General features: G+C 43.0%; 1 protein-coding gene across 2 annotated transcripts in view; it reads left to right on the top strand.

The window, feature by feature from the left end:
* Positions 1 to 26,086, top strand: part of LOC143962658 (tropomodulin-2-like) — a 153,195-nt gene that overhangs the window by 46,411 nt on the left and 80,698 nt on the right. The window contains exons 1-3 of one of the 2 annotated variants that reach the window (XM_077472006.1): positions 1,079 to 1,181; positions 1,303 to 1,465; positions 12,489 to 12,645. In XM_077472006.1, coding sequence (XP_077328132.1) covers positions 1,340 to 1,465; positions 12,489 to 12,645 — 283 coding nt within the window. In that variant the 5' untranslated portion in view covers positions 1,079 to 1,181; positions 1,303 to 1,339. Of the gene's footprint in view, positions 1 to 1,078; positions 1,182 to 1,302; positions 1,466 to 12,488; positions 12,646 to 26,086 lie in introns of those variants that run through there. The other variant, XM_077472005.1, reaches the window with a different exon arrangement.

The raw sequence follows: 26,086 nt of genomic DNA, 5'->3' as shown, positions 1-26,086 counted from the left end.
GTTGGATCTGGCTGCACTTGTCTATGGATTCTGATGAGAAAGAGGCATAAAGGAGTAGAGCTCTGGTGGGATTACTCAAGGTTCGTGTAATCTGGAATTGTGGTGAGTTTGAACCCCAGAGGGGTGTGTGACCCACATGTGGAGCAATCTGGTGGAAGGGTGCACATTCGACAGACAAATATTGATATCACCATCGGTGTCTGAACTCTCCTTTCTGTCTTAAATCACCATCTGATATTCCTATCAAGGGATGATTATTTTGATTGTTTTATGCCGCGTACACACGACCGGACTTTTTGACAGCAAAGGTCCGACGGAACGAGTCCGTCAGAAAATTCGATCGTGTGTGGGCTCCATCAGACCTTTGCTTGCCAAAAATCTGGCGGACTTTAGAAATAGAACATGTTTTACATTTTCCCACCGGAACTCCGCCGGACTGAGAAATCCGTTCGTGTGTATGCTAGTCCGACGGACAAAAAAACGACGCTAGGGCAGCTATTGGCTACTGGCTAGGAACTTCCGTATTTTCTAGTCCGGTCGTACGTCATCACGTTCGAATCCGTCAGACTTTGGTGTGATTGTGTGTGGCCAAGTCCGTTCATTCGGAAAGTCCGTCGGAACTCCACCGAAAGTCAGTTCGGAAAGACCGTTGGACCTAGTCCCTCGAAAAGTCTGGTCGTGTGTATGCGGCATTAGACTTGAGGTTGTGTCAGGCTGGTTTGTTCTATGTATGCTGACCTCCTCACCACAGAGAAAACTGGAACTGGTTACATCAGCCGCGGCGGTCACTGGGCTAGACTGAGTCATTTGAATTCTTGTAATACTGAAGTATGTCATCTCCATTCCCATTCTCTATCACATAATTGCAATTGCATTGAAAGAAATGTGCTGCAGATGGTCTTATTGCCAAGTGATTAAATCACTCAGCTGCATGAGATTAAAATCTCACAAATAGTTTTTCGCTCTGCTGTTGAATGTCATCACAGCGTCTAAATTCTTCACTAGATTGAGTTGTCAGTGATGTGCAAGATTGATGATTATCTTTCACCTCCTGCGATTCTTATTAGAGCATCATAAATATTCCCAGTAATAATGATCACCATTTCAGATGGCCTTTCTCTTCTTTTTGGTCCAGTAAATCAGGAAGTAAACAAAGTCTGCATGCAGAGCGAATTCTGGAGGTTTGTTTCCACAGCGGCTCTTTAGCTTTTCTACAAAATAATTTTGTTCTATGTTTAAATGTACGATAAATGTTATCCTAATTTACTGACATCTCTTTTCATTTTATATATTGTTTTCTAGAAGGAGAAGGTGCAAGACCATTTCGGAACTGTAAGCCATGTCTCTGCCATTCCGAAAAGACTTTGACAAGTACAAGAATATAAATGAGGATGAAATTCTTAACAAACTATCAGAGGATGAATTGAAACAGCTGGAGAACGTCCTGGAGGAACTTGATCCCGAGGTAAGCGTAATCAAAGGGGTAACTTCTGGTGGATAGCAGACATCAAGCTGTACAATGCAAGTTTAACCACTTGCTTACTGGGCACTTAAACCCCCCTCAGTCCCAGACCAATTTTCAGCTTTCAGCGCTGATGCACTTTGAGTGACAATTACGCGGTCATACAACACTGTACCCAAATGAAATTTTTATCATTTTTTTCCCACAAATAGAGCTTTCTTTTGGTGGTATTTAGTTACAGCTCGGAGTTTTATTTTTTGCTAAACAAACAAAAAAAGATGCAAAAAAATAAAATAAAAATCATGTTTTAATAGTTTGTTATAAAATTTTGCAAACGGGTCATTTTTCTCCTTCATTGAAGTGCGCTGATTAGGCGGCACTGATAGGCTGCATTGGTGGGCACTGATGGGCTGCATTGGTGGGCACTGATGGGCTGCATTGGTGGGCACTGATAGGCTGCACCGGTGGGCACTGATAGGCATAGTTAAGGCGGCACTAATAGGCACAGATAAGGCGGCACCGATGGGCACAGATAAGGCGGCACTGATGGGCAAAGATGGCACAGATAAGATGGCACGGATGGGTGGCACGGATAAGTGGCACGGATGGGTGGCACGGATGGGCACTGATAGGTACCACAGATAGATGGGACTGATGGGCACTGATAGGTGGCACTGATAGGTGGCTCTGATAGGTGGCACTGCTGGGCACTGATGGGCGGCACTGCTGGGCACTGATGGGCGGCACTGCTGGGCACTGATGGGCGGCACTGGGGTGCAGCACCTTTAAGGCAGATTGGGTGGCACTGTGGGTGGCACTGTGGGCACTATGGGCACTGACGGGGGGCACTTACTTTTGCTTTTATTTTACTTCAGGATGGCACTGCGGGAGGCAGGTGGGCACAGGCAGGTGGCAGGTGGTCCCTTGTATTGATGGCCGTTATCGGGACTGATGTCCCGATCACGGCCGCCGGTGATCGGCTTTTTTTTTCTCACCTCGCGCTGTCAGCGCGAGGAGGAATAATAGCCGATTACCGGCTCCGTTCTATCACATGATCAGCTGTCATTGGCTGACAGCTGATCACGTGATAAGGGGTCGGGATCGACCCCTTACACGGATCGGTGATCAGGCGAGTCTCACGGACTCGCCGATCACAGAGCGCGCCGCGCGCGCCCCTCAGGGGGCGCGCAGGCCGCTCGTAACCGGGACCACATCAATAGACGTAGTCCCGGAAATGTAGGTCCGCGCTAATGCCGTCATTTGGCAATAGCGCGGATCTGAAGTGGTTAAAGCAAGTATGACCATTGTTGCATAGTTACATTGGTCCAGCTTGGTACATTGCATACTTGAGGGACCGCTGTGGATGCTGACAATCACTGTCATAGTTATGCCGCGTACACACGATCGGAATTTCCAACAACAAATGTTCGAGGGGAGCTTGTTGTTGGAAATCCCAACTGTGTGTAGGCTCCATCGGACATTTTTTTGTCGGAATTTCCAACAGCAAAAATTTGAGAGCTGCTTCTCAAATTTTCCAACAACAAAACTTGTGTGAGTAGGGCGACACCGAGCCAGCTCTGAGGACAGCTGGATGGGTGGTGGAGGAGGAGGAGGTGACCACCATGTCTCTCCTTATGATGGAGGAGAAGTTCTTTGCTGGCCATTACCACGCTATAGACCAGGGGTCTCCAAACTTTTCAAGCAAAGGGCCAGTTTACTGTCCTTCAGACTTAATGGGGGTTGGATTCTGCCCAGTGGGGGTTGAGAATGCCCCGGTGCCAGGCATTAGTGAGAATAAACATGGCCTTAGTGTTGATGGTTAGTAGGAAGAGGGATAAGGCTCCATCATTGGTATTAGTAGAAGAAATAGTGCCACATTGTTGCTGTCATTGGGAGGAATAGTGCCTCATATCATTGGGAGTAGTAGTGCCCCAAGGGCCAGATGAAGGCTAGCAAAGGACCACATCCAACCCTTGGGCCGCAGTTTGGAGACCCCCTGCTATAGACCGATTTGTGACTGACTTCAGGAGCATGTTGGATAGCTGCCACCGGCTACATCGCGCCGACCACTGGCTGTCCAAGCAACCACAGAACCTGGAGCTCATGCTGGAGCAGAAACTGGCGCTGCTGCTTCGGGGGGTCTGCTCTGACAGTCAACAGACTTGCTTTTTACACTGTTTACAGGTGTTATAACCACGTGGATAAGAGCCTACTGTCCCTAACCATGGGATGGAAGGGGGAGTGGAATAAAGAGGGGAAAGGCATTGTAACTAAAGTAGGAGCTTTCTTACAAAAAAAAAATTGCACCAGTCTTAAAATATCATGCAGAGTTTTTTACGCATATAAGACAGGGAAGCAGCGTTTCATGATAGAGACAATCTGGTTATATTGTTGTAAGTGATCACAAAGTGAACACCCCCCGTGGGACCATGTCCTCTTACTGGTTGCAGAGGAGTTCCCAATCAGATCACTATGATCTCTATTTTATGCCAAACTTCTCCCTCTATCAATCAAGTGTCTGCTATATCCCCGTTCTCTCAACCTACTGGAAACAATGTTACATTCTTTAGCAAAATCCTCATGAGAGGAACAATTTCTCTTTGTGCTAATGAACTCACCTGTTGTCAATGCCCGTACCGTATGGGCTGGATGACAACTCGATGCCAGCAGCAGTGAGTTACCTGCACATTGTTTTCTATAGGTTTTGGTAGAGACCATTCCACTATCCACACATCCCACCAAAGTCAAATCCAAATAATAAATGCTAACCGTATCTGAAGTGGTTGTGAATTCCAAATTCATAAGCCAAAAATGAATCCAATACATGGGCTGGCCCCTTCGATACGAAGAACAAATCATCTAGAAAGCAACAATACCAATCAATGAATTCTCCACATGGGTTATTTTGGGAGAAGAAATAAATCTCCTCCCACCAACCCATGTACAAATTTGCCAGAGAAGGGGAAAATTTTTAGCCCATTGAGGCGCCACGACACTGTAAATAATAATATTTAGAGTCAAAAATGAAATAGTTGTATTTAAGCAGGAATGCTATGGCCATGCACAGAAATTCACACATCTCTCGCTTATAACAACTATAACATGTAAGGTGATATTTAAAGAGAAAGTAAAGGCAGGAAAAAAACACACCCTGTAAGGCAAAGGCATAATGAGCTAGTATGCATAGCATACTAGCTCATTATGAATAACTTACCTGAAATGGAAGACCCCGAAGTGACCCTCGTTCTTCTCCTCCATCTATCCCGGAGTGGCTTCTGGGTATCGCAGCTCCGGCGCTTTGACTGGCCGGAGCCACGATTGCGTCACTCCTGTGCATGCGCACAGGTGCCGCCACTAACGGCATGATCGCTGTTAGCAGCAGCATGCACCGTAGACATCAGTACCAGTCTTTTGCAAATATAATTGTTGCACCTACAGGTAAGCCTAGGCTTACCTGTAGGTAAAAGTGGTCCCAGAGGGTTTATAACCACTTTAACAGCTTGGAGTGCCAGGTGGTGTGGTATGCAGGAGTACAGTGCTTTACCATCCATTGTGATCAACAACTATTGGTTGACCATTTTATATTCATGTGTATGTGTTAGTAAATATCCTGTATCTCTAAGATAACCGGGTAGGCGTTTGACCAAGGGTTGTAAATTCTCATCAACCCATTTGCTGAGTCTAATGGGAATCCAATACCCACTACTATTGGGCATCCCTGAACAGGGGATTGCTGCTTGTGCACCTTTGGAAGGTGGGAAAATATTGGGGTCACAGGTTTATCTGTAAATAAGAAATCAAGTTGCCGGCATTTCTTGCTATAAAGGCATTTGTAGGCATTTGCAAGCATCAAGATGGGGTGATTAACTCGGTGGTAGTGAGTGTTTTAAATGAGTTGTGCTCCAGTCCAAACTGTATTTAAGGGCTTTCTAGCCCACATTTAATGCAAAATGAAAAGAAAAGTTCACATAGGGTTACCCACGTAGAGGTCTCAGCTTCAAAAGCAAGCAGTCAACTGGAAAAATGGAAAATCACCTGATTACGCCTCAACAGCACCGCTGCTCTTGTCAGGTTACGTCAGACCCAGCTCTCTGACTCTATTGGCTCACTCAGCCTTTGGTACAGCGCTGAAGGGCCCACTGAGGGCTTCTAGATAGGGTTCTCCCAGCACTAGTAGCTCTCTTGCTCTTTCAGAGCCTTAAAGATTCCCTCCAGGCCCCTGGACTCATTAGCTGCCTTGGCTTACTCGGTCTCCACAGATTCATGCAGCTGTCCTGATTCTTCCAGACTTGTGGCAAGGAATCCCCCAACATGGGGGGCAGTCACTTGGAAGGAACACACAGCTTTCTCCTGACAGGTCTCTGTCTCCAAAATGGGAGCCCTGAGTTATCAGGCATTGCTTATGATGAGCTTATACATGTTCCTTCTTGAGGAGGGGGGCCTTGTGGGTGCTGCAGGATATCAATCCATGGTGGTGTATTGTGTTACCTATGGTTTGTTTGGTGGTCCCAAATGCCTTCAGATCATTTACAAGCTCCTCCTGTGTAGTTCTGGGCTGATCCCTCACTTTTCTCATGATCATCCTTACCCCATGAGGCAAAATCTTGCATGGAGCTCCAGACCAAGGGCTATTTCTGGTTATTTTGTATTTCTTCCATTTGCGAATTATCACTCCAACAGTTGTCTCCTTATCATCAATCTGCTTGCTGATGGTCTTGTAGCCCATTCCAGCCTTGTGCAGGCCTAAAATCTAGTCCCTCATGTCCTTTGGCAGCTCTTTGGTCTTGCCCATGATGGTGGGTTTGAATGGAAGAAAGAGATTCTGTGGACAGGTGTCTTTTATACACATGACGAGTTGTCAGGAGCACCTTCTTAAACTGACAGAACTAAAGTAGTCTGGAGGTAGGCTACTGTATATCTTAATCACCCTGGCATCGTGTCCCCTCACACTCCGCTATGGAGGAATCCTCCTTTGTCGCATCTAGGTTCCGTACCAGATTTGCAGATCTGGACTAGGTACGGAGGCTGGACATTGCGTCACATTATGCCCGAGGGACGTCTTTTCTCAAACATCAGTTTCAGTTCCCTGGATGTTCTTTACATTTTTACAGCTTAGGTATGCTGTTTGAGCGAAATTTCCGGACCCTGTGCTTCTTGCTACACACTCAGTGGAGAAACTTCTCATAGCTAAAAACATAGACAGGACCCTATTGTCTATTTACCTCTGACTTACATGCAAAGATACTGCTAAAATGAAGATGGTGTTCCAAGCGTGGCAAGAGGACATACCAGCCTTGACAGAGCAGGATTGGAGTGAGAGTCTTCTACAGTACATCCTGCTCATAATCTCAACCAGAGGCCGCTTTGTTAAATTAAAATTTCTGCACAGAGTGTATTATACTCCCCAAAGCTTATCAGTTATCTATCCTAATGTTGACAATATTTGTCCCAAGTGTAGACAGTCAGTAGGGAACTTTATTCATATGGTCTAGGCGGGCCTGCTCCTACAGATCTATTGGCAGGCAGTGGTTGCTGACATCAATGTGATCACTGGCATTACACTTGAAAAAGACCCCTTAGTTCTTCTCTTGAGTATTAATGGCAATCTCCCTACTACTAAGCAGAACAAACTATTTATCTTCTATGCTGCATACTATGCCTCCTTTATGGCTTCGCTCCTGGACAAATAATGTACTGCTCTTTTCCTTATTTAATCTTTTTTTTCCCCACTCCTCTACTTTGTCATCCTTAAGTGATGGAATGGGGGAGCAGAGGGAGTGCTTCTTTATATATGTATTTTGCTGTGTAGATAGAGTAGTAATGTAGAGGTAAGGTGGAGATAACTTCTCCTTGAAGGTTGACAGCCCTTCCATACGGGGCAGTGGCAGCCCTTCCATACGGGGCGCAGCGGCGCCACCCCACTAATCCATGTGATTGGCCCCTAATCTACATGCAGGGCACCGGACGCATGGATTCCAATGGTTTTTTTTTTTTAAGCACGTGATTAGAGCCTAAGGCTGTAATTGGCTTAAAAAAAGGGTGGGCTAGTTGGGTGCCAATAGCAAATTAGTATTCAATACTGTCTTCCTGATTCTCCTCCCGGCCCATCAGGAAGCAGTTCCTGTGACCCGATTGACCGGGGAATCTTAGGACTCTCTGGCCAATTGTGTCTCAGGACACACTTCCTGTTCACCCGGGAGGAGAATCAACCGCCCGGCTCTTCATTCCCCCTGGTTCCAAAGGTAATTCCCTGGTCGCCGCATTCACGTCTGTCTGTTTCCGGGGGGGGTATGTGCGATTGCCGCATTCCTGGCCGTTTGGTGTTAGTTTGCCACCCTCCAATATATTAAGCACCGGCCACCAGTGAGTTTGGGCAGAACTGTTTAGCCCTTTGTTTTTATGCGATGTACCTCTGTTGCTATTTATACGTGTACAGTGCTCTAACTCCAATAAACATTCCTTCAGTTAAAAAAATTTTTTTTTACAGAAGTAATCTGTGTACCGCATGAGCACATACTGTAGGCAGTCTGTGGGGGGCAGAATTATTGTTAGTTTGGTAGGGGCTCAAATTCTTATTTTACTCACTGAACTGCAACTCAATTTATAACATTTGTATCATGTGTCTTTTTCTGGATTTTTGGTTGACATTCTGTCTCCATCATTTAAAATACACCTATGATAAAAATTATAGATCCTTCATTTCATTGTAAGTGGGCAAACTTACAAAATTTGCAGGGGATCAAATAATAATTTTCCCCACTGTAAATCTATACGGTCAAATCTTTAATTCCCTATAACTAAAAACTGTAAAAGAACAAACGTTTACTAAAATGTAGCATACACAGCTTTCTCTGCCTTTACAAATGGTCCCTAAAATGCATATTTCTGGATGCCAACATGGGCTGCATAGATGTGGTAGTATGCTGCCATGGATTGGTGCCAGAAAAGGATATTAACGGTAAGTATTTAATACAATTTCTGTCTTTTTGTTGTGTTTTTAATGGTATCATTAAAGCCAACTATGCACATGGACCAGCAAGAAAAGGAAACGCATGACTGTAATTACGCTTTCTTTATGCTTCTTAGTTTAGTCCCTCTTTAAACACAGCTCATCATCTGATTGACAAGTTGATTGGCACAAACACCATGGGATATTAATGATGCCGGGTTGCTTTAACCTAATTAATACCAGTCATGTTTTCTGCAAGATCTTAATTACATGGCTTTCATTTTACATGCTCTTGGCTGTTTCCTCCAGCTCTCCCGCATGCTGGCAGCTGTTCTTCCGACAGAAGCCAATAACAACACTGAAAAACTCTTTATTGACTGCAAAGTCACCTTACTGGGAACAAACGAGGCTTCTTAAAATGAAACACATGTGTCGGTTTTAGGGGGAGGAAAATGTGCAAAATTTTCCATTCCATCAGGTGAATTAGTAACTTTGGCTTTGTCATCATGTGCTGGAAACAGAAATAGAAAGTGACATCGCATTTTACTGCTTGGCGGAGAATTAAGTTTTGTTAATGGTTAGTGCTGCTTATAACAAAGTTGTTTTCTTAAAGAACTAATCCCTTAATTACCAGAGTACTATGAGAGTACTACAAGTATAACCATTACTGTGCTGGGAAATTCTAGTCAAGAATTTATGTCTGTTTTAATTTGATCCATTCTATTCCTATTACAAGGAATGTAAACATCTCTTGTAATAGGAATAGGGCATGGCAGGTCCTCTGTACAGAGAGATGTGGGGTCTATAAGACCCCTCATCTCTCCTCAAGCCTGGGAAGACTAAAATAAAAAAAGCCTTTCCAGCCGAATACATGGCAGTGTTTACAACTGCCAGGCCTGACGTGACATCATAACATCACGCCTGGCCTCCAAAGGTCATAGAGACTGCTGGGGACCATCTGGTCCATGATATTCTCTATGGTGAACTTCCACTGCTGGCAGATTCCTTCTCTGGCTCGCCGATCACACAAAGGGCAGCGGGAAGGGCTGACGTCCCCTCCTGCTGCCTGTAAATACAATCAAGCGGCTGAACAGCTGCTATGATTGTTTTTATGGTCCAGGGAATCGCTGGCGGAAAAAAAAGAATGATATCTGAATCATGCCTGCAGTGGCACCCATCATTCAGATATCCCCACTCAAAGCCCAGGATGTCATATGCTGTACTGTGGGCGGGAAGTGTATAAGAATATCTCAGAAGGTTTGTGGGATGAGGAGAGGTTGTGTAGGCTGCTGAGAATTGTGCTTGATGGTAAAAAAATTGGGAAACAATCCAAAACCCAATGAAATGGTCTCTGATTTTAGAACATTCAGAAATCGATTGTCTGGTGATATCTATGATTATACTTACTTAGCTCTTTTAATGTAATGACAAGTTCTCTAACTTCTTGCCCAGCTATGATGCTAATACATAAACATTATTATTCCACTGGTCTTTAATAAAATATGTGTTCCATAAACATGGGCTGCATTATTTTTTTGCGGTGCATCTTAAATCCCAAAGACACAAAATCTTGTAACTGGATTATATGGGAACTCTTATGGATTGGGAACACTTTTATTTCAATCCTGTGTATTTCATTTTAAATATCTACAGTAATAAAAAAATAAAGAAGTTACCTTAACATAGAACTATAGGCAAATATTTGTTCATTTTGGATAGAGCAAGGGAGAGTTATAACCCCTGTCAGATTTTCTTTCCCCCATCTGTGGCCCATTGCTAAGATTTCCCATCACTTCCTGTCCCATAGCCAAACAAGAAGTGAGAGGAAGTCCCTGCAAATTAAAGGAATTCTTTGGGGACTCGTCGGTCCCCATTGGACGATTTCCTCTCTCTCTCTTACTTTTCTGGGAACAACCCAAAATGGGGGATTTTCTTTTACATTAAATGATAATAGTAAACAGGACAATCTCCTTAACTAGGACACAGACAGCAATAAAAACTGTCAGGTGTTCTAATCCCTCTCCACTCTATCCATAACTGAAAAATACATTTTTCCTTTAGGTATACTGAGCCATAATGACATCCACAAAAACATACATATATTATCCTTTACTATAAAGAAAATCTGATGCCTGGCATTACTGCGACTTTGATATGTAACCTGTTTTATATCAATAAGCAATCAAATTTATTACAATGAATAAAATAACTTTAACCGCAACCTAACCCTTCCAAATCAGGAGGTCAGCTATGTGTTGCAAAATATCACTATCCACAAATGGAAAAACCAAATGGCGTGTCTCTGATCAAAGGAAAGAGTAATAGATAACAAATGTCCATCTGCTTTTAGGAATCTTCTTGTTCTAAAGTATCAGAATCCTTCCCGGCCATGTGTATAGAGAGCTTATTTTGTCTTTATAACTTATTTTACAAAGAATAAACTTGCTATACAAATATAGCTATGGCAGTTATTTTTGTTTAAAGCGGAATTAAACCCCTTGATTCATGGATTCAAAAAACAATTACATTCCCAGCATGCGGGGAAAGCTAACTGTCACATTTGCTTCTGTTCTCAACCAAACTGTCAAACTCTCAAATGGTTGGAGTCATAACTGATCACATGAGTAGCACCATGGCGGCTGCAGATCAAACCGAGGCTAAGATGACAGCTTCTTTGGCTGAAAAGAATAGGAGGGTTTAGTTCCACTTTAATAGTGAACATAACATTTCTAAAGTGACTTTTAACTGAGGAAGTCCATTGCTATTGAACTGTCTCAGAGTGAGTTTGCTGTTTCATGCGTGTTTGTAGGCATGCTTTAAGGAGTGTTAGTGTTATGTAGAATCTTTATGCATGATATGATATGAACATTGTAATAGTACCCCACGAAAAACAACATCAGAACTGGTGTCTCCCTGTTCTTTGATGTTAGGCTATGGGAAATGGGACCCTCTGTTAAAGCTGAACTCCAAGATTAGCAAATATTGTCTAAATCAGCCTTTTTCAACCAGGGTGCCTTGAGGTTTCTTCAGGGGTGCCTTCGCAAAATGCCTAAAGATCACCCAAAAATTGTATACAAACCAACTTGTGGATGATGGCTGCCTTTTAGTTACACAAAGCCACAGGTTTTCATTGTACACCATTAAAACCTTCTAGCTGCCGGCGTCCTAACGACCAATGGCGTCATAAGTTGATAAGGAGGATGTCAGTTGCCTGCATAGTATCCTTGTTTGACCCTGTCCTGCACCTCTCCATCAGCGGTGGGGTCACATTAGCTGAGTGATGGGGAAACATTGGAATACTAGTCAGTATCAGTTTGCAAAAGTGTATTTGCTTTGGAAGAATAAATCACCTCTAACCTTGAGTGTTCAACTGGTGGATGTTGCTGCATAAGGTGAAATGATTAGAATAGTTTTTACTTTTTACAACATGGTGCCCCGAGACTGTCCATCATTTTCAAAGGGTGCCTTGACTGAAAAAAAGTTGAGAAACAATGGTCTAAATACAAGTCATGAATATTCTTCTTTGAATCTTGAGATGCTTTGTGTTTTTCTTCCAGATCTGTGTAGTAATTAAGTGTGAAACTTTCCCCCTGTGCAGGAGCTTCCTGTAATAAAAGACCGGTCACTGCTGATCCCTCACCTTGTACAGGGTGACTGGTCTTGTCTCCGCTCCTCCTGACGTTTTTTTGTAGGCAGCCTGTAATGGGTGGACCCATTGATTCCCTCTCATAATTCTGCTCTCTGTACAAGCTAGGAGCAACACAATCATATCACCACTACTTTTACAAGGCAATAACTGGGTTTTGTAGGATGTTTGGACTGCTATTCTCAGTGGCTATTGGCGTATATATTTTAATGAAAGTTTTGTGACTGGAGATCAGCTTTAAAATCAATACAAGCTAGTACATGATTAGGAACTTGTAAATTTCCTGGAAGTGTCTCTTATTACTTTATCCTCTAGAAACCACTATACTGTTATTATCTTTGTTTGACAGATTCAGGATATTGGGTCATTTAGTGTGATGTAATGCCTAATTTTGAGATGTTCATTGCTCTAATGGCTTTCTTCATTTCCAGAATGCCTTGTTACCAGCTGGATTCCGACAGAAAGACCAGACAACGAAGGAAGCATCCGGAGCATTTGACAGGGAGCATCTACTGGATTATTTGCGTAAAGAAGCCATGGAGCATCAAGACAGGGAGGACGTTGTCCCTTTTACTGGTGAAAAGAAAGGTAACTCTAACCTTGGTTAGGAGAGCCTACCAGTGGACAATGAGTTTTAAAGAGTAACGTTTTCAGCCTCTTACCTTGTCCACTGGGCTTTCCACAAAGAACATACTCACCCTCCCAGTGAATCCAGTGTTGTCCATTGTATACTGCAGCTTTGTCTCAGCACTCTGGGTCCCGTACCTTCATCTGAAGTCATCAGGAGGCTGGCTGTCCATTCTTAATTCTTGCAGCCGATCCAGTGATGACATGTCGCATGCACAGTGTGGTTCACATAGTCCAGTGCATGCACAGTGTAGAGAAGATTGATTCAAAGCTTATGATGGGGGATGTCGGTATCCCAAAAGGGCTTTGGGTGGGGGGGGGGGGGGGGGGCGGTGATGTTATTCTCACCCAAATGAGAGAGCAGGAAGTTCTGGTCCAGTTCCTGCAACAAAGCTAATTAATTAACCCACACGCCTCACTCCCCCCCAATTTTTGCCATGTATGTGGATGATATGTTGTTACGCAGATGTGGTGGGTCACAAAGTTTACTAATTGGACAGGCTGTTTTTCACTGAGAGGTCTGGTGTTCTCACCTGGGTTTTGCATATCAATGTTTTTTTAACAGGAGAATGCTAAAGAACTAATATTTCATTACATAATAACTTAGGACTCAGGAATGCTGGCACATTTGTAGTTTTTGTGTTGTAATGACCAGAACAGAAGGCTTTTGGAGAAAGAAACAAACAATCATCTCTTGGAAATGCTTCATATGATTGCTCTTCAGGGTGGGTTCTGTCCTCTGGCATAGTAAAATAGTGTACATTCTTGTCAGGTATGCCAGTCATCTTTCCATGGTTCTGATATTTGCTAACAGCACAATCCGGTGTGCAGGACATAAACTTTTCTTTCAAGATGTAATATTACCTTCACTGGCACAGCATTGCCTTCCCACTGGGAAGCTTCACATCAGTTTTTTTTCTATGCGTTTATTTGTTCATTTTAAAGCTGGTGATTAACCATGTACATTTTGTACAAGTTTGAGGCCAAAAAGACTCTTTCAAGTTTTAGTAATGGTTCTGTACAAAGCCAGCAGCTCACACTTATCTGGTCGGGGCAGCCATCGGACTAGTGCTCATACAAGTATCTTTTATATAGGTTGTCAATGCTGTTCCTGGGAATGTGCATGTTCACTCCTACTATTGCTTGCTTCCAGAACTGAGCAGCAATGGAGGTGAGAGGGATTATGCAAAGCTGTCCAATCATAGGAACATAGAACAGTGAGGGCAGAAAAGAAACAAGTGGTCTATGGAGTTGGCCTTTTTTTTTTATAAATATAAGATCTATGTTTGTCCCATATGGATACATCCCATACATATACCCCATACATTGTTGAATCCACTTATTGTTAACTGACTCACTACCTGGAAGTCTGTTCTAGGCATCAACTACTCATTCTGAAAATAGTACCTTCTAGGGTTAGTTTTGAGCTTTCCTCCTTATAGTTTGATGTCATGTTGCCATTTTCTTTTTTTTATGTTAGAAAAACTGCCCTCCTGAACCTTAGGTAAACAAAAAATAAAAAAAATCAGCACAAGGGACATTACTCTCATTCAGTGAGATGTGTCCCTTCTGCTGTTGTGTTCTGCTTTCACCAAAATCCTCCCCCTCCAAGCTTCTATGAATGAAACCAGGATATATGAATGAAAAGCAGGAGGGTGATTGAAAGGTCTGCTCCTCCATGTATAGATCCTTCTTTATTCATAGAAGCTGTAGTGACCGCTTCTTTGACTGGAGCAGTTTGGCAAAAAAGGTGGGCAAATATCAGGCACTCTTGATGAGTGCCTATCACAGCCCCTTAGTTCTCTTAACCCCTGTCGCTGGAAGATTACTGTGGTGGGGGGGCAATTATAAGAGTAAGATTTTGCTGAAAGGAGGACACCACAGCTCAAGGGACACATCTCATTGAAGGTAAGTAATGTCCCTTTGCTGTTTTTTTTTTCAATCATGTCTCCCCTTTTACTTTTTTCCTCAAGACTGTACATCTCTGGTGCCGAGTCTGTGGCCTGGTGGTCACTTGCAACCCTTTTGCCCTTTCTGTGCAACCCTGATATGTTTTATCCCTATACCTCTAACCATTTTTGTTGCTTTTCTCTGGACTTGTTAAATTTTATCAATATCTTTTTTGTGAGGTCTCTAGGATTCTAAACAAGGCCTAACTAAGGATCTATATAGGAAAATCAGAACCTCCTTCCACCTTCTGATGCTCATTCCAGTGATACACCCCAGAATTCTATTTACTTTGGCCTCTACTTGGACACACTGTTTGCTCATTTTGAAATAGTCTGCATTAAGTACGCCCAAATCTTTTCCTCTGTAGTTCTAGCCAATATTGTGCCCCCAATATTTTACTTTATCAAACGATTTTTTTTCACTAGGTGCATCATTTTACATTTAGAAACACTGAACTGCAGTTTCCACTGTTTTGCCCAATCTTCCGGCAATGCCAAATCACGTTTGTTGCTACAAGCACTTCCAGGGATATCAACTCCATTGTACACCTTTGTGTCATCAGCAAAAGGACATGGATACCTTACCCACCAAACCTTTAGTTATATCACTTACAAACAGATTAAAAAGAACAGGACCTAGTATAATATTGACTGGCCTCCGTTTCCAAAGAACCCCTATTCATTTATTTTAGTAGTAGTTTGTAGAAGTAATTTCAACAGTGATTGTACAATGACCATTGGCAAAACAAAGCAAAAGTACAAAAGGGAGAAGAACCCCTATTTATAACCACACTATCTATCCTATCCAACTGGGTATTTACTGAACTATCCAAGGTTTAACGGAGAAGTGCGGGAAGTTTAAAAAAAAACAGACATACACAAACATACTCACTTATATGGCTGCAGCATTAGTCCCATGCTGAAGTTGTCCCACACAAACTCTATGCCCGAGAACTGAACAATCACTTGAATGCTGATCACTCAGTTCTTGAATTCTCTATAAGCAGAGAGTGGTGACTATCAGTCACCGCTCTCTGCTCAGCCCTTCCAGTCCTCACCAAAGCACTGGACTGTGGAGAGGGTGGGATTGGCTGGCTCTCAACAGCTCGCCAAGAGGCTGAGCCATCTGCTGGTCAGGCATTTGGGCAGTGGTGTCCCTAGGGGTTGGCTGTTGAGGCTATAGCCCCGAATTTGGGCCCTGCCTAACCAGCAGGCTATGCACCCGCGTGCCCCCCCACCCATCCTGCAAAACGGTTGGTGATCGCTGCTATGGGCTCTAGCCCCAGATCTTTTGCAATGTCCCTCTCAGCTGACAGCAGACTTTAGTCACAGGAGTGTAAAAGTAAGTGCACTACTGTGACCCACATGACAAGTATTACCAACAAGCTCTGCCCAAATTCTTCTTTTGAGACCTAGTTTTTACTTTTTTTTTAGATTATTATATGGAATTGTATTAAAAGCTTTTCTGAAATCAATATAAACTATGTACACAGTGCCACCATAATAACCTTCCTGTGTCCTGTAATATACATCAAAAACTGATTTTGCAGGTGATATGATTTGCAGGCAAATATTATTTATATGAACTATGACAAAGTGTAGGATAGACTTCTTTTAGTTGTCTGTTTGCATCTTTTCTTGAAGGAGAATGTTTTTTCTTAGGCCGCGTACACACGCGCGGACTGTTCGCCCAACTTTGTCCGTCCAACAGTTTCGGCAAACAGTCCGCTCAAAATTAGCATGGACGGACATGCCCACACACGACGAACGAACAGTTTGCTGAAACCGTGCGCGATGACGTGAACGGCACGTACGACGGGACGAAAAATACGACGTCCTATACACTGCATTATAGCTTTCGGCGTGAAAATCCTTTCTGAGCATGCGCGCAACTTTGTTTGACGAACAAGCCTACACACGAGCGGACTGTTCGCTGAAACAAGGTTTCAGCGGACAGTTTTTCGGAAATTCCGAAAAACCTTGTCCGTCAAACTGTCCGCTGAAACTGTCCGCTGAAAGCCCACACACGAGCGGACTGTCCGCCCAAACACTGTTCAGCGGACAAAGTTGGGCGAACAGTCCGCCCGTGTGTACGCGGCCTTATAGAAAATTCCAGAGTAGAGGTGTTAAACACAGCTGTCAGAATCACAAATGTTATTTCACAGTCGTGTTTTTTTCTTTCCTACTTCTACCATATGAAACATGTAATTAAAACCAGCTTTTTTCATGTCACCAATAATTACTGTATTTAGTTTGCATTTGTATGTAGTATATTTACAATGTATTTAATTGTAGTAATTACTAAAATTATATTCTCCAACGGGTATGGACCGTACTTTATCACAATAGCTCTGTAACACTGGGGTCCATAATGGCATACTGGCATTGAGACGCACAGAGCAATAGGTCATAGATAGAATGGGGTTGAATGGGTAAAGGCAAATAGGCTGCTCACTTCGCAAGGTTGTTTCCCCAAGAGCTGAGTGCGTTAAAGCTCTGGCGCTTTCCATTATCCAATCACGTGCAAGCAAAAATGTACTTTGCAGAGTGAAATTTCACTTCAAATTTTCTAAGCTCTGGGAAAAATGTCCTTCCAAAATGCAACTCCCCTTGCAAAATGAACAGCCTATACAGTATGTGTTTTGTAAATCAACCCCAATGCATCCAAGAATGGTACTTTAAAGACTGAGCTTACCTAAAATCAAATACAAAATAAGCACAAGGGACATTACTAATCTTCAGTGTGATGAGTTCCTTGTGCTGCTGTCTCCTAGTCTAGGTGAAATCTTCCTACTCTGATTCCCCCCACTCCCCTTCCACCTTCGCTGCTGTAATCTTATGCAGCTGCTTTGTTTAATAGAAATTAGGATCTGGCACAGGCACTAATCAAGAGTGCCCATCTATGCCCACCCTTTCCATCCATCTCATCCATTCATAGAAGTCTTTCTACAGCTTCTGTGAATTAAATAGGATTTATAAATTGGGGGAGCAGACCTTTCAATCACCCACCCTTCCTCCATTCATAGATCCTGCTTGATTTATAGAAGCTGTAGCATGGCTTTTATGAATGGAGTAGCTGGGTGGAAAAGGTGGGCATAGTTGGTCACTCTTGATGAGTGGCCGTGACAGCCCCCTGGTACACCAGAATATGAATGTCCTTTTTGCATATTTTGTATTTTTAGGTACATTTTTTGCTTTTAAAATGATTCTATAATGCTCCACTGATACTTATTACCCCACAACCATGACCCCAGCTAAAAGAGAAAGAATAAGCAAATGATCTATAGCATTTCTCTATCGGAACATTTTTTTTTTTTAACAGAAACGTTTTTTCTATCAGAACATTTTCTAAATATCTAAATATTATCAAGTCTGCTGTACAGTGGTGTGAAAAAGTGTTTGCCCCCTTCCTCATTTCCTGTTCCTTTGCATGTTTGTCACACTTAAGTGTTTTCGGAACATCAAACCAATTTAAACAATAGTCAAGGACAACACAAGTAAACACAAAATGCAATTTGTAAATGAAGGTGTTTATTATTAAAGGTAAAAAAAAATCCAAACCATCATGGCCCTGTGTGAAAAAGTGATTGCCCCCTAAACCTAATAACTGGTTGGGCCACCCTTAGCAGCAACAACTGCAACCAAGCGTTTGCGATAACGTGCAATGAGGCTTTTACAGCGTCCTGGAGGAATTTTGGCCCACTCATCTTTGCAGAATTGTCCTAATTCAGTTACATTAGAGGGTTTTCGAGCATGAACGGCCTTTTTAAGGTCATACCACAACATCTCAATAGGATTCAGGTCAGGACTTTGGCTAGGCCACTCCAAAGTCTTCATTTTGTTTTTCTTCAGCCATTCGGTGGTGGACTTGCTGGTGTGTTTAGGATCATTGTCCTGCTGCAGAACCCAAGTTCGTTTCAGCTTGAGTACACGAACAGATGGTCGGACATTCTCCTTCAGGATCTCTTGGTAGACAGCAGAATTCATAGTTCCTTTTATCACGGCAAGTCTTCCAGGTCCTGAAGCAGCAAAACAGCCCCAGACCATCACACTACCACCACCATATTTTACTGTTGGTATAATGTTCTTTTTATGAAATGCAGTGTTCCTTCTACGCCAGATATACTTGGACACACACCTTCCAAAGAGTTCCACTTTTGTCTCATCGGTCCACAGAATGTTGTCCCAAAAGTCTTGGGGATCATCAAGATGTGTTGCGGAGAAATTGAGACGAGCTTTGATGTTCTTTTTGCTCAGCAGTGGTTTTCTCCTTGGAACTCTGCCATGCAGGCCATTTTTGCCCAGTCTTTTCCTGATGGTGGAGGCATGAACGCTGACCTTAACTGAGGCAAGTGAGGCCTGCGGTTCCTTGGACGTTGTTGTGGGGTCTTTTGTGACCTCTTGGATGAGTCGTCGCTGCGCTCTTGGGGTAATTTTGGGCGGCCGGCCACTCCTGGGAAGGTTCACCACTGTTCCATGTCTTCGCCATTTGTGGATAATGGCTCTCACTGTGGTTCGCTGGATTCCCAAAGCTTTGGAAATGGCTTTATAACCCTTTCCAGACTGATAGATCTCAATTACTTTCTTTCTCAATTGTTCCTGAATTTCTTTGGGTCTCGGCATGATGTGTAGCTTTTAAGGATCTTCTGGTGGACCTTACTGTGTCAAGCAGCTCCTATTTAAGTGATGCATTGATTGTGAACAGGTGTGGCAATAATCAGGCCTGGGTGTGGCTAGAGAAATTGACCTCAGGTGTGGACAACCACAGTTATAGTATGTTTTAACAAGGGGGGCAATCACTTTTTCACACAGGGCCATGATGGTTTGGATTTTTTTTCACCTTTAATAATAAACACCTTCATTTACAAATTGCATTTTGTGTTTACTTGTGTTGTCCTTGACTATTGTTTAAATTGGTTTGATGTTCCGAAACACTTAAGTGTGACAAACATGCAAAGGAACAGGAAATGAGGAAGGGGGCAAACACTTTTTCACACCACTGTATATAAGTATAATGTGAGCGCATTGTTTCGACAGGGAAGGTCAAAGTTATTGCAGAGCCTCAATGGGAAAAGTTTATTTACTCTGTTCAGTAATGAGATTTGCATGTTTGCGCTCGTCTTTTCTGCATTTAGAAGAACACGTGAATTCAATTATGATACAAGAGAATCCAAATCCTCCCCATATGATGCATTGGAAAGGGACTGGTTATCATCCAAGTACTCTTATTCCCTTTTGTCATAGCTATAAAATTGGTTTCATGTCCTGACTGGCGTTCTAAGCTATTAATCTGATATTTACATTTCTGCAGTGATCCATTTTTTATTTGTGCACTCATTTCATTCTTTTGGGAGGAATGCCGCAATAAAACAAGTGTAATGTAAGAAAGGTGCACTGTAGGGTTTTGTTATGCTTGCTATGGGGACATTAGTGCAGGTTTGCTCCCGAGCCTTGCTGTCTTCATCTATTGATACAGACAGCGAAGTTTGGCACTGTTACCCCCCCCCCCCCTCACCACTTGCCGTGATTGACAGCAGCAGGAGTCATTGGCTCTGAGCCAATGAGGAGGAAGAGAGCAGACAGAGCCCCCGCTCTCCTGCACATTGCAGGACTGCATAAAGAAGGTTTTTTTTTTACCTTTTTTTTTTTTAAAGGTGTTTATTTATATAAAAGATTTTATAGAAATAGAACATAGCAAAGAAAGAGAGCAACTCTGGCACTCAATATATAAAAGGTAGAAATGCAGATAATTCCCATTACTCTTGTATACACAGTGTGAGTGGGTGCCACACTGATTATTATCTGGGGAGAGAACCTGATTAATTAATCTGTAATAAGACATCTCCCCAAAAAGCATCGTTTTTTTTTTAACCTTAATGCATTAAGATAAAAAATCTTCTCCCTTTAGAACCACTTGAAGGCGCTATCATTTCATTGCTTGCATTAGAAATTATTCTTGGTAAACTTTGCATTGATGAACAGATGATTAATTTATAATGATAGGAGATGACCTTTTCGCTGTCATCATCACTCCACCACTAAGCCCTCTGTGATTTTTTTTAGAGCTTATGTAGATGGACAAATTCAGCACGATTTAACCACTTGCCAACCAGCTTCCGCAGTTATACAGTGGCAGGTCGACTCTATTCTGCGAATTGCCATAGGTGTACCTCGCTTCGTGCAATAGACACAGTGGGCAGCGCAATGTCCACCGGCCACCTGCAATGGCTCCACAGAGAGCCAGAATGGGGATCTATCAATGTAAACAAACAGATCCCTGTTCTGACAAGGGAGTATAGAGTGATCGTCTGTTCCTAGTGATAAGGAACAGCGATCTCTCTGTACTCCCAGTCAGTCCACTCCCCCCACAGTTAGAAAAACCTCCCAGGGAACACATTTAACACCTTCATCGCCCCTTAATGTTAACCCCTTCCCTGCCAGTGAAATTTATTTGCACACTCCCAAACCCCTTAGTTCCACGCCATTGTACAATGCTGATTGTCATAGAGTCCTCCATACTCCTGCACATACAGCCCATTATCAGCCCCTTTGCACTCCTCTCCTATACATACTGCCCTCCATGATGTCTTCCTCACTTTTCACCTGTATATAGTGCCCACTCTCATGTCCTTTTCAATTCTATACCATACCTACGGGCCCCATTATACCATCTGCACTACTACCCACCATTATACCCATATGCCCCACACTCATCTGCACATATTAACCGCTGTCATACTCGCTACAAGCCTCTCCTATACATATTTGCCACTGTCATACCCTTCTCGTTCCTCTCCTATTCATATTGCTTGTGATCATACCCTCTGCACTTCTCTCCTGTGCATACTGGCCACCATCATACCCTTTCAACTTCTCTCCTGTGCATACCTGCCACCATCATACCCTCCCCACTTCTCTCCTGTGCATACTGGCCATCATCATACCCTCCCCACTTCTCTCCTGTGCATACTGGCCATCATCATACCCTCCCCACTTCTCTCCTGTGCATACTGGCCACCATCATACCCTCCCCACTTCTCTCCTGCACATATTATATTAATTGGGATTTGCTCATCCTTGCCTGTTCTGGAACAGTCACACTTCTGCTAGTATAGCATAAGGCCGAAGTATGTGCTAAATGTGTGACTTCTTTAAGCACTCATAGAGATCAACTAATAATACATACACTCACCAGACACTTTATTAGGTACACCTTGCTAGTACCAGGCTGGACTCCCTTTTGCTTTTAGAACTGCCTTAAAGGGATTGTAAAGGTAAACATCTGACAGTGCCGGTCCCCCCATCCCCCCGTTTTACTTACCTGACCCCTTGAAAGTCCCGCGCTCGCCCCCGACATCCTCTTCGCCGCTCACCCTGGCCGTTGATTGGCTAGAGTGGATGGATTGAAAGCAGCACAGCCATTGGCTCGTGCTGCTGTCAATCACATCTAATGACACAGCGTGCTGGGGGGCGGAGCCGAGTGATAACTGCGAGCGGCTACGGCCGCTAGCTGTATAACGGGAGTGCTCCCGCAAGCACTCAACACTATGCGAGGGAGCTCGCATGAAGTTGTGGAGTCCTTGCGGGAGGGAGCCGAGACAGCCGCCGAGGGACCCCAGAAGAGCAGGTTTGGGGCCACTCTGTGCAAAACGAGCTGCACAGTGGAGGTAAGTATAACATGTTTGTTATTTTAAAAAAAAAAATGCCTTTAGTGATCCTTTAATTCTTCGTGGCATAGATTCAATAAGGTGTTGAAAACATTTCCCAGAGATTTTGGTCCATATTGACATGGTAGCATCACACAGTTACTGCAGATTTGTCGACTGCACATCCATGATTCAAATCTCTCTTCCCACCACATGCCAAAGGTGCTCTATTGGATTGAGATCTGGTGACTGCGGAGGCCATTGGAGTACAGTGACCTCATTGTCATGTTCAAGAAACCAGTTTGAGATAATTTGAGCTTTGTGACATTATCCTGCTGGAAGTAGCCATCAGAAGATGAGTACACTGTAGTCATAAAGGGAAGGACATGGTCAGCAACAGTACCCGTGGCCTTTAAACAATGCTCAATTGGTACTAAGGGAGCCAAAGTGTGCAAAGAAATATCCTGCACACCATTACACCACCACCACCAGCCTGAACTGTTTATACAAGGCAGGATGGATCCATGCTTTAAATTTGTTTACGCCAAATTCTAACCCTATCATCTGAATGTTGCAGCTGAAGACTCATCAGACCAGGCAACATTCTTCCAATCTTCTATTGCCCAGTTTTGATGAGCATGTGCAGATTGTAGCCTCAGTTTCCTGTTCTTAGCTGACAGGAGTGGTGCTCGATATAGTCTTCTGCTGCTGTAGCCAATCTGCTTCAAGGTTCGATGTGTTGTGCTTTCAGAGATGGTATTCTGCATACCTTGGTTGTAACGAGTGGTTATTTGAGTTACTGTTTCCTTTCTATCATCTCCAATCAGTCTGCCCATTCTCCTCTGACCTCAACAAGGCATTTTCCTTCACACAACTGCCGCTCACTGGATATTTTCTCTTTTGCAGACCATTCTCTGTAAACCCTAGAGATGGTTGTGTGTGAAAATCCCAGTAGATCCGCAGTATTTGACATACTCAGACGAGCCCGTCTGGCACCAACAACCATGCCACCTTTAAAGTCACTTAAATCACCTTTATTCTCCATTCTGATGCTTGGTTGAACTTCAACAAGTCGTCTTCACCACATGTAGATGTCTAAATACATTGAGTTGCTGCTGTGTGATTGGGTGGTTAGCAACTTGTGTTACCAAGCAATTGAACAGGTGTACCTAATAAAGTGGCCGGTGAGTGTATATTAACTTTATGCTCCAAATCAGTCATTAGATTTCATGCCATAAGTATACGTTGGAGGATGGTGAGAAGGAAATCCCCCCAAACCATTGAGAAGAATGCATAGACCACCTTTGTCATTTAAATTGTTTGTCTACTAACCCCTCCCTCTTCCCATTAGAGTGCTGCCATTATATACAGGATACCTTCCAAGTAACATGGCCTCTGGGTGTCTCCTGTAACCTTAATGTTGTAGAAAAATGCCTGCTAGTTAATAATTCTCTGCTTTATTATGGCATTTCCTGTTTTATTTTCAGTGCAAGATGCAAGACACAAAACATGGAGGTCTCAGGAAGAGGTTACGTTTTTTTGGCTTTCATTTATTAAAGCCAAAGACGTGAAATTAGAAATAAACCTGTTTAAATCCAAACATGAGCAATTAAAAATAATATTTAGTAAAGCAAAATCAATTTAGAGAACCTAGAACGTTTCTTTTGGCCTCATCTCTTAGATCTTAGTTTGTGAAATGGGAATTTAAAAGAATATAAAATTCCTCCAAGATGTATAAATACATATTAAGCCTGGCTCTTATCTATTAAAGGAAGAACAGCTAAAAATAAACAAGAACACACACAAACCTCATTTTTTTTCCTAGAACTAGAGCTCTGCAGTAGGCTGAGTTGGATGAACATTATCAGGGTTATTTACTAAAGGAAAATCCACTTTGCACTGCAAGTGCACTTGAAAGTGCAGTCACTGTAGATCCGAGGGGGACATGCAAGGAAAATAAAAAACAGCATTTTAGCTTGCACATGATTGGATGAAATCAGCAGAGCTTCCACTAATTTCAGATCTACCCCTTAAGCCGCGTACACACGACCAGACTTATGTCCGACAGACTTTCGAAGGAGTTCTGACGGAGTTCCGGCAGAGTTCTGACGGACTTTCCGAATGAACGGACTTGGCCACACACAATCACACCAAACTCCGATGGATTCGAACGTGATTACGTACGACTCGACTCGAATAAGGAAGTTCATAGCCAGTAGCCAATAGCTGCACTAGCGTCAGTTTTAGTCCGTCGGAATAGCATACACACGAGCGAATTTCTCGGTAGGAACTGGGTCCGGCAGAGTTCTGGCGGAAGAATTTGAAGCATGTTCCATTTCTAAAGTCTGTCAGACTTTTGCGAATCATAAGTCCGTTGCAGCCCACACACGATCGAATAGTCTGCCGGAATCATTCCGTCAGATTTTGGATGTTGAAAAGTCAGCTCGTGCAAAAGTGGATTTTCCTTTTGTAAATAACCCCCTATGTGTTGTTAAAGGCATTCTATGGTCGCAACATACATTTTATTTTGTAATAACAATACAAACAATATTTATACTGTAATGGAATATTTTAAGCTTCGCCTATAAGAAAATAATTCACGGAAAAGCAGAATTTACAGGTCTCTTGTATAATGCTGGGAAAGCGAGCTTGTATATTTTCAAGTAACACAGACAGACACTGGTATCCAGTTAAGCTTAACCAAATCCTCCCTAGCAGGATCCCCTGTCTTTATTTATACTGTGAACATGAATAACAATGGAAAGTGGTGACTTCAAAATCAGCCAATCAGACACTTGTATTCCTTCAAAAGAACCAATCACACGCATGTATATATTCAAGTAGACTCCCAGTAGTAACGTGTGCAAATGGTCGTGTGCAGATCCATGCAGCCAGCTTAACACTACTGTACAGGACTCTGAACATGACCGTGTGCACATCCCTACCACTACCACTGACACGCACCATACTCTACCATAGGCTCAGTGAGCTATAATTTTATATGGCTATGCTATTGTTCCCATGTACGCAGATCTGTTTGCTAGGAGTGTTAATGCAATCACCATGAGGTGGGCAGTCTCCTGGTGAGGCATAAACATCCCTGAAAAGGTGAACAGATCTGCCATGTCCACGGGAAGGTTTCTGCAATCAACGGTCTTCCACCGACATCTGTATGTGCGAATATGCTTGCATGAGCATATTGCAGCAAAACTGACACTGGGGGACATCTGACAATAATATACATTAATAAAAATTTGCACAACAATACCATTATAGGCTTGCTTAAAAATGATTTCATGTTGTGAGTGCTGCCTGTCTGCTGCCTTTTTCCACAACTCCCTGGATTCCCGGCATGCTTTGCAGCTTCTCCTTTGCTGTTTACTTTCATATTCTAAGGACTACATATCCCATGGTACCTTGCTGGCTGCAAGCAGTGATTCCTGTACTTATGATCAATTTGATTTTGCTTCAGACAGAATTAAATAGCTTTTTATAAATACAACCCATAGTAATTCATGGATTATCATTATAAATGTGGCCTTTATGTGCTCTTAATGCATGCACAGGATACAAGTATCGCCCTTCTTTTAAGTCAGAGGTTAGGCTCTTCTCTGCCGTATTGCACAATACAAAATAGATGCAGAAGCTCTAACTCCAAGGACATCATCTTGCCACATGGAAAAAAAGCTAATGGTATATACCTGTCAGGCTCGGAAATTAGTAGCTATAGCAGCAGAGAGGCTCCCATCAACCAGCTGGAAAAGTACACAAGAAGGTCACCCTGGATGATGATGTGGTATTCCCCAG

This window comes from Lithobates pipiens, unplaced genomic scaffold (genome assembly GCF_037356315.1).
Source record: "Lithobates pipiens isolate NorthernLeopardFrog02 unplaced genomic scaffold, aLitPip1_a1.2 Scaffold_8, whole genome shotgun sequence".
Lineage (NCBI taxonomy): Eukaryota > Metazoa > Chordata > Amphibia > Anura > Ranidae > Lithobates > Lithobates pipiens.
This window is presented reverse-complemented; position numbering and strand designations above follow the sequence as displayed.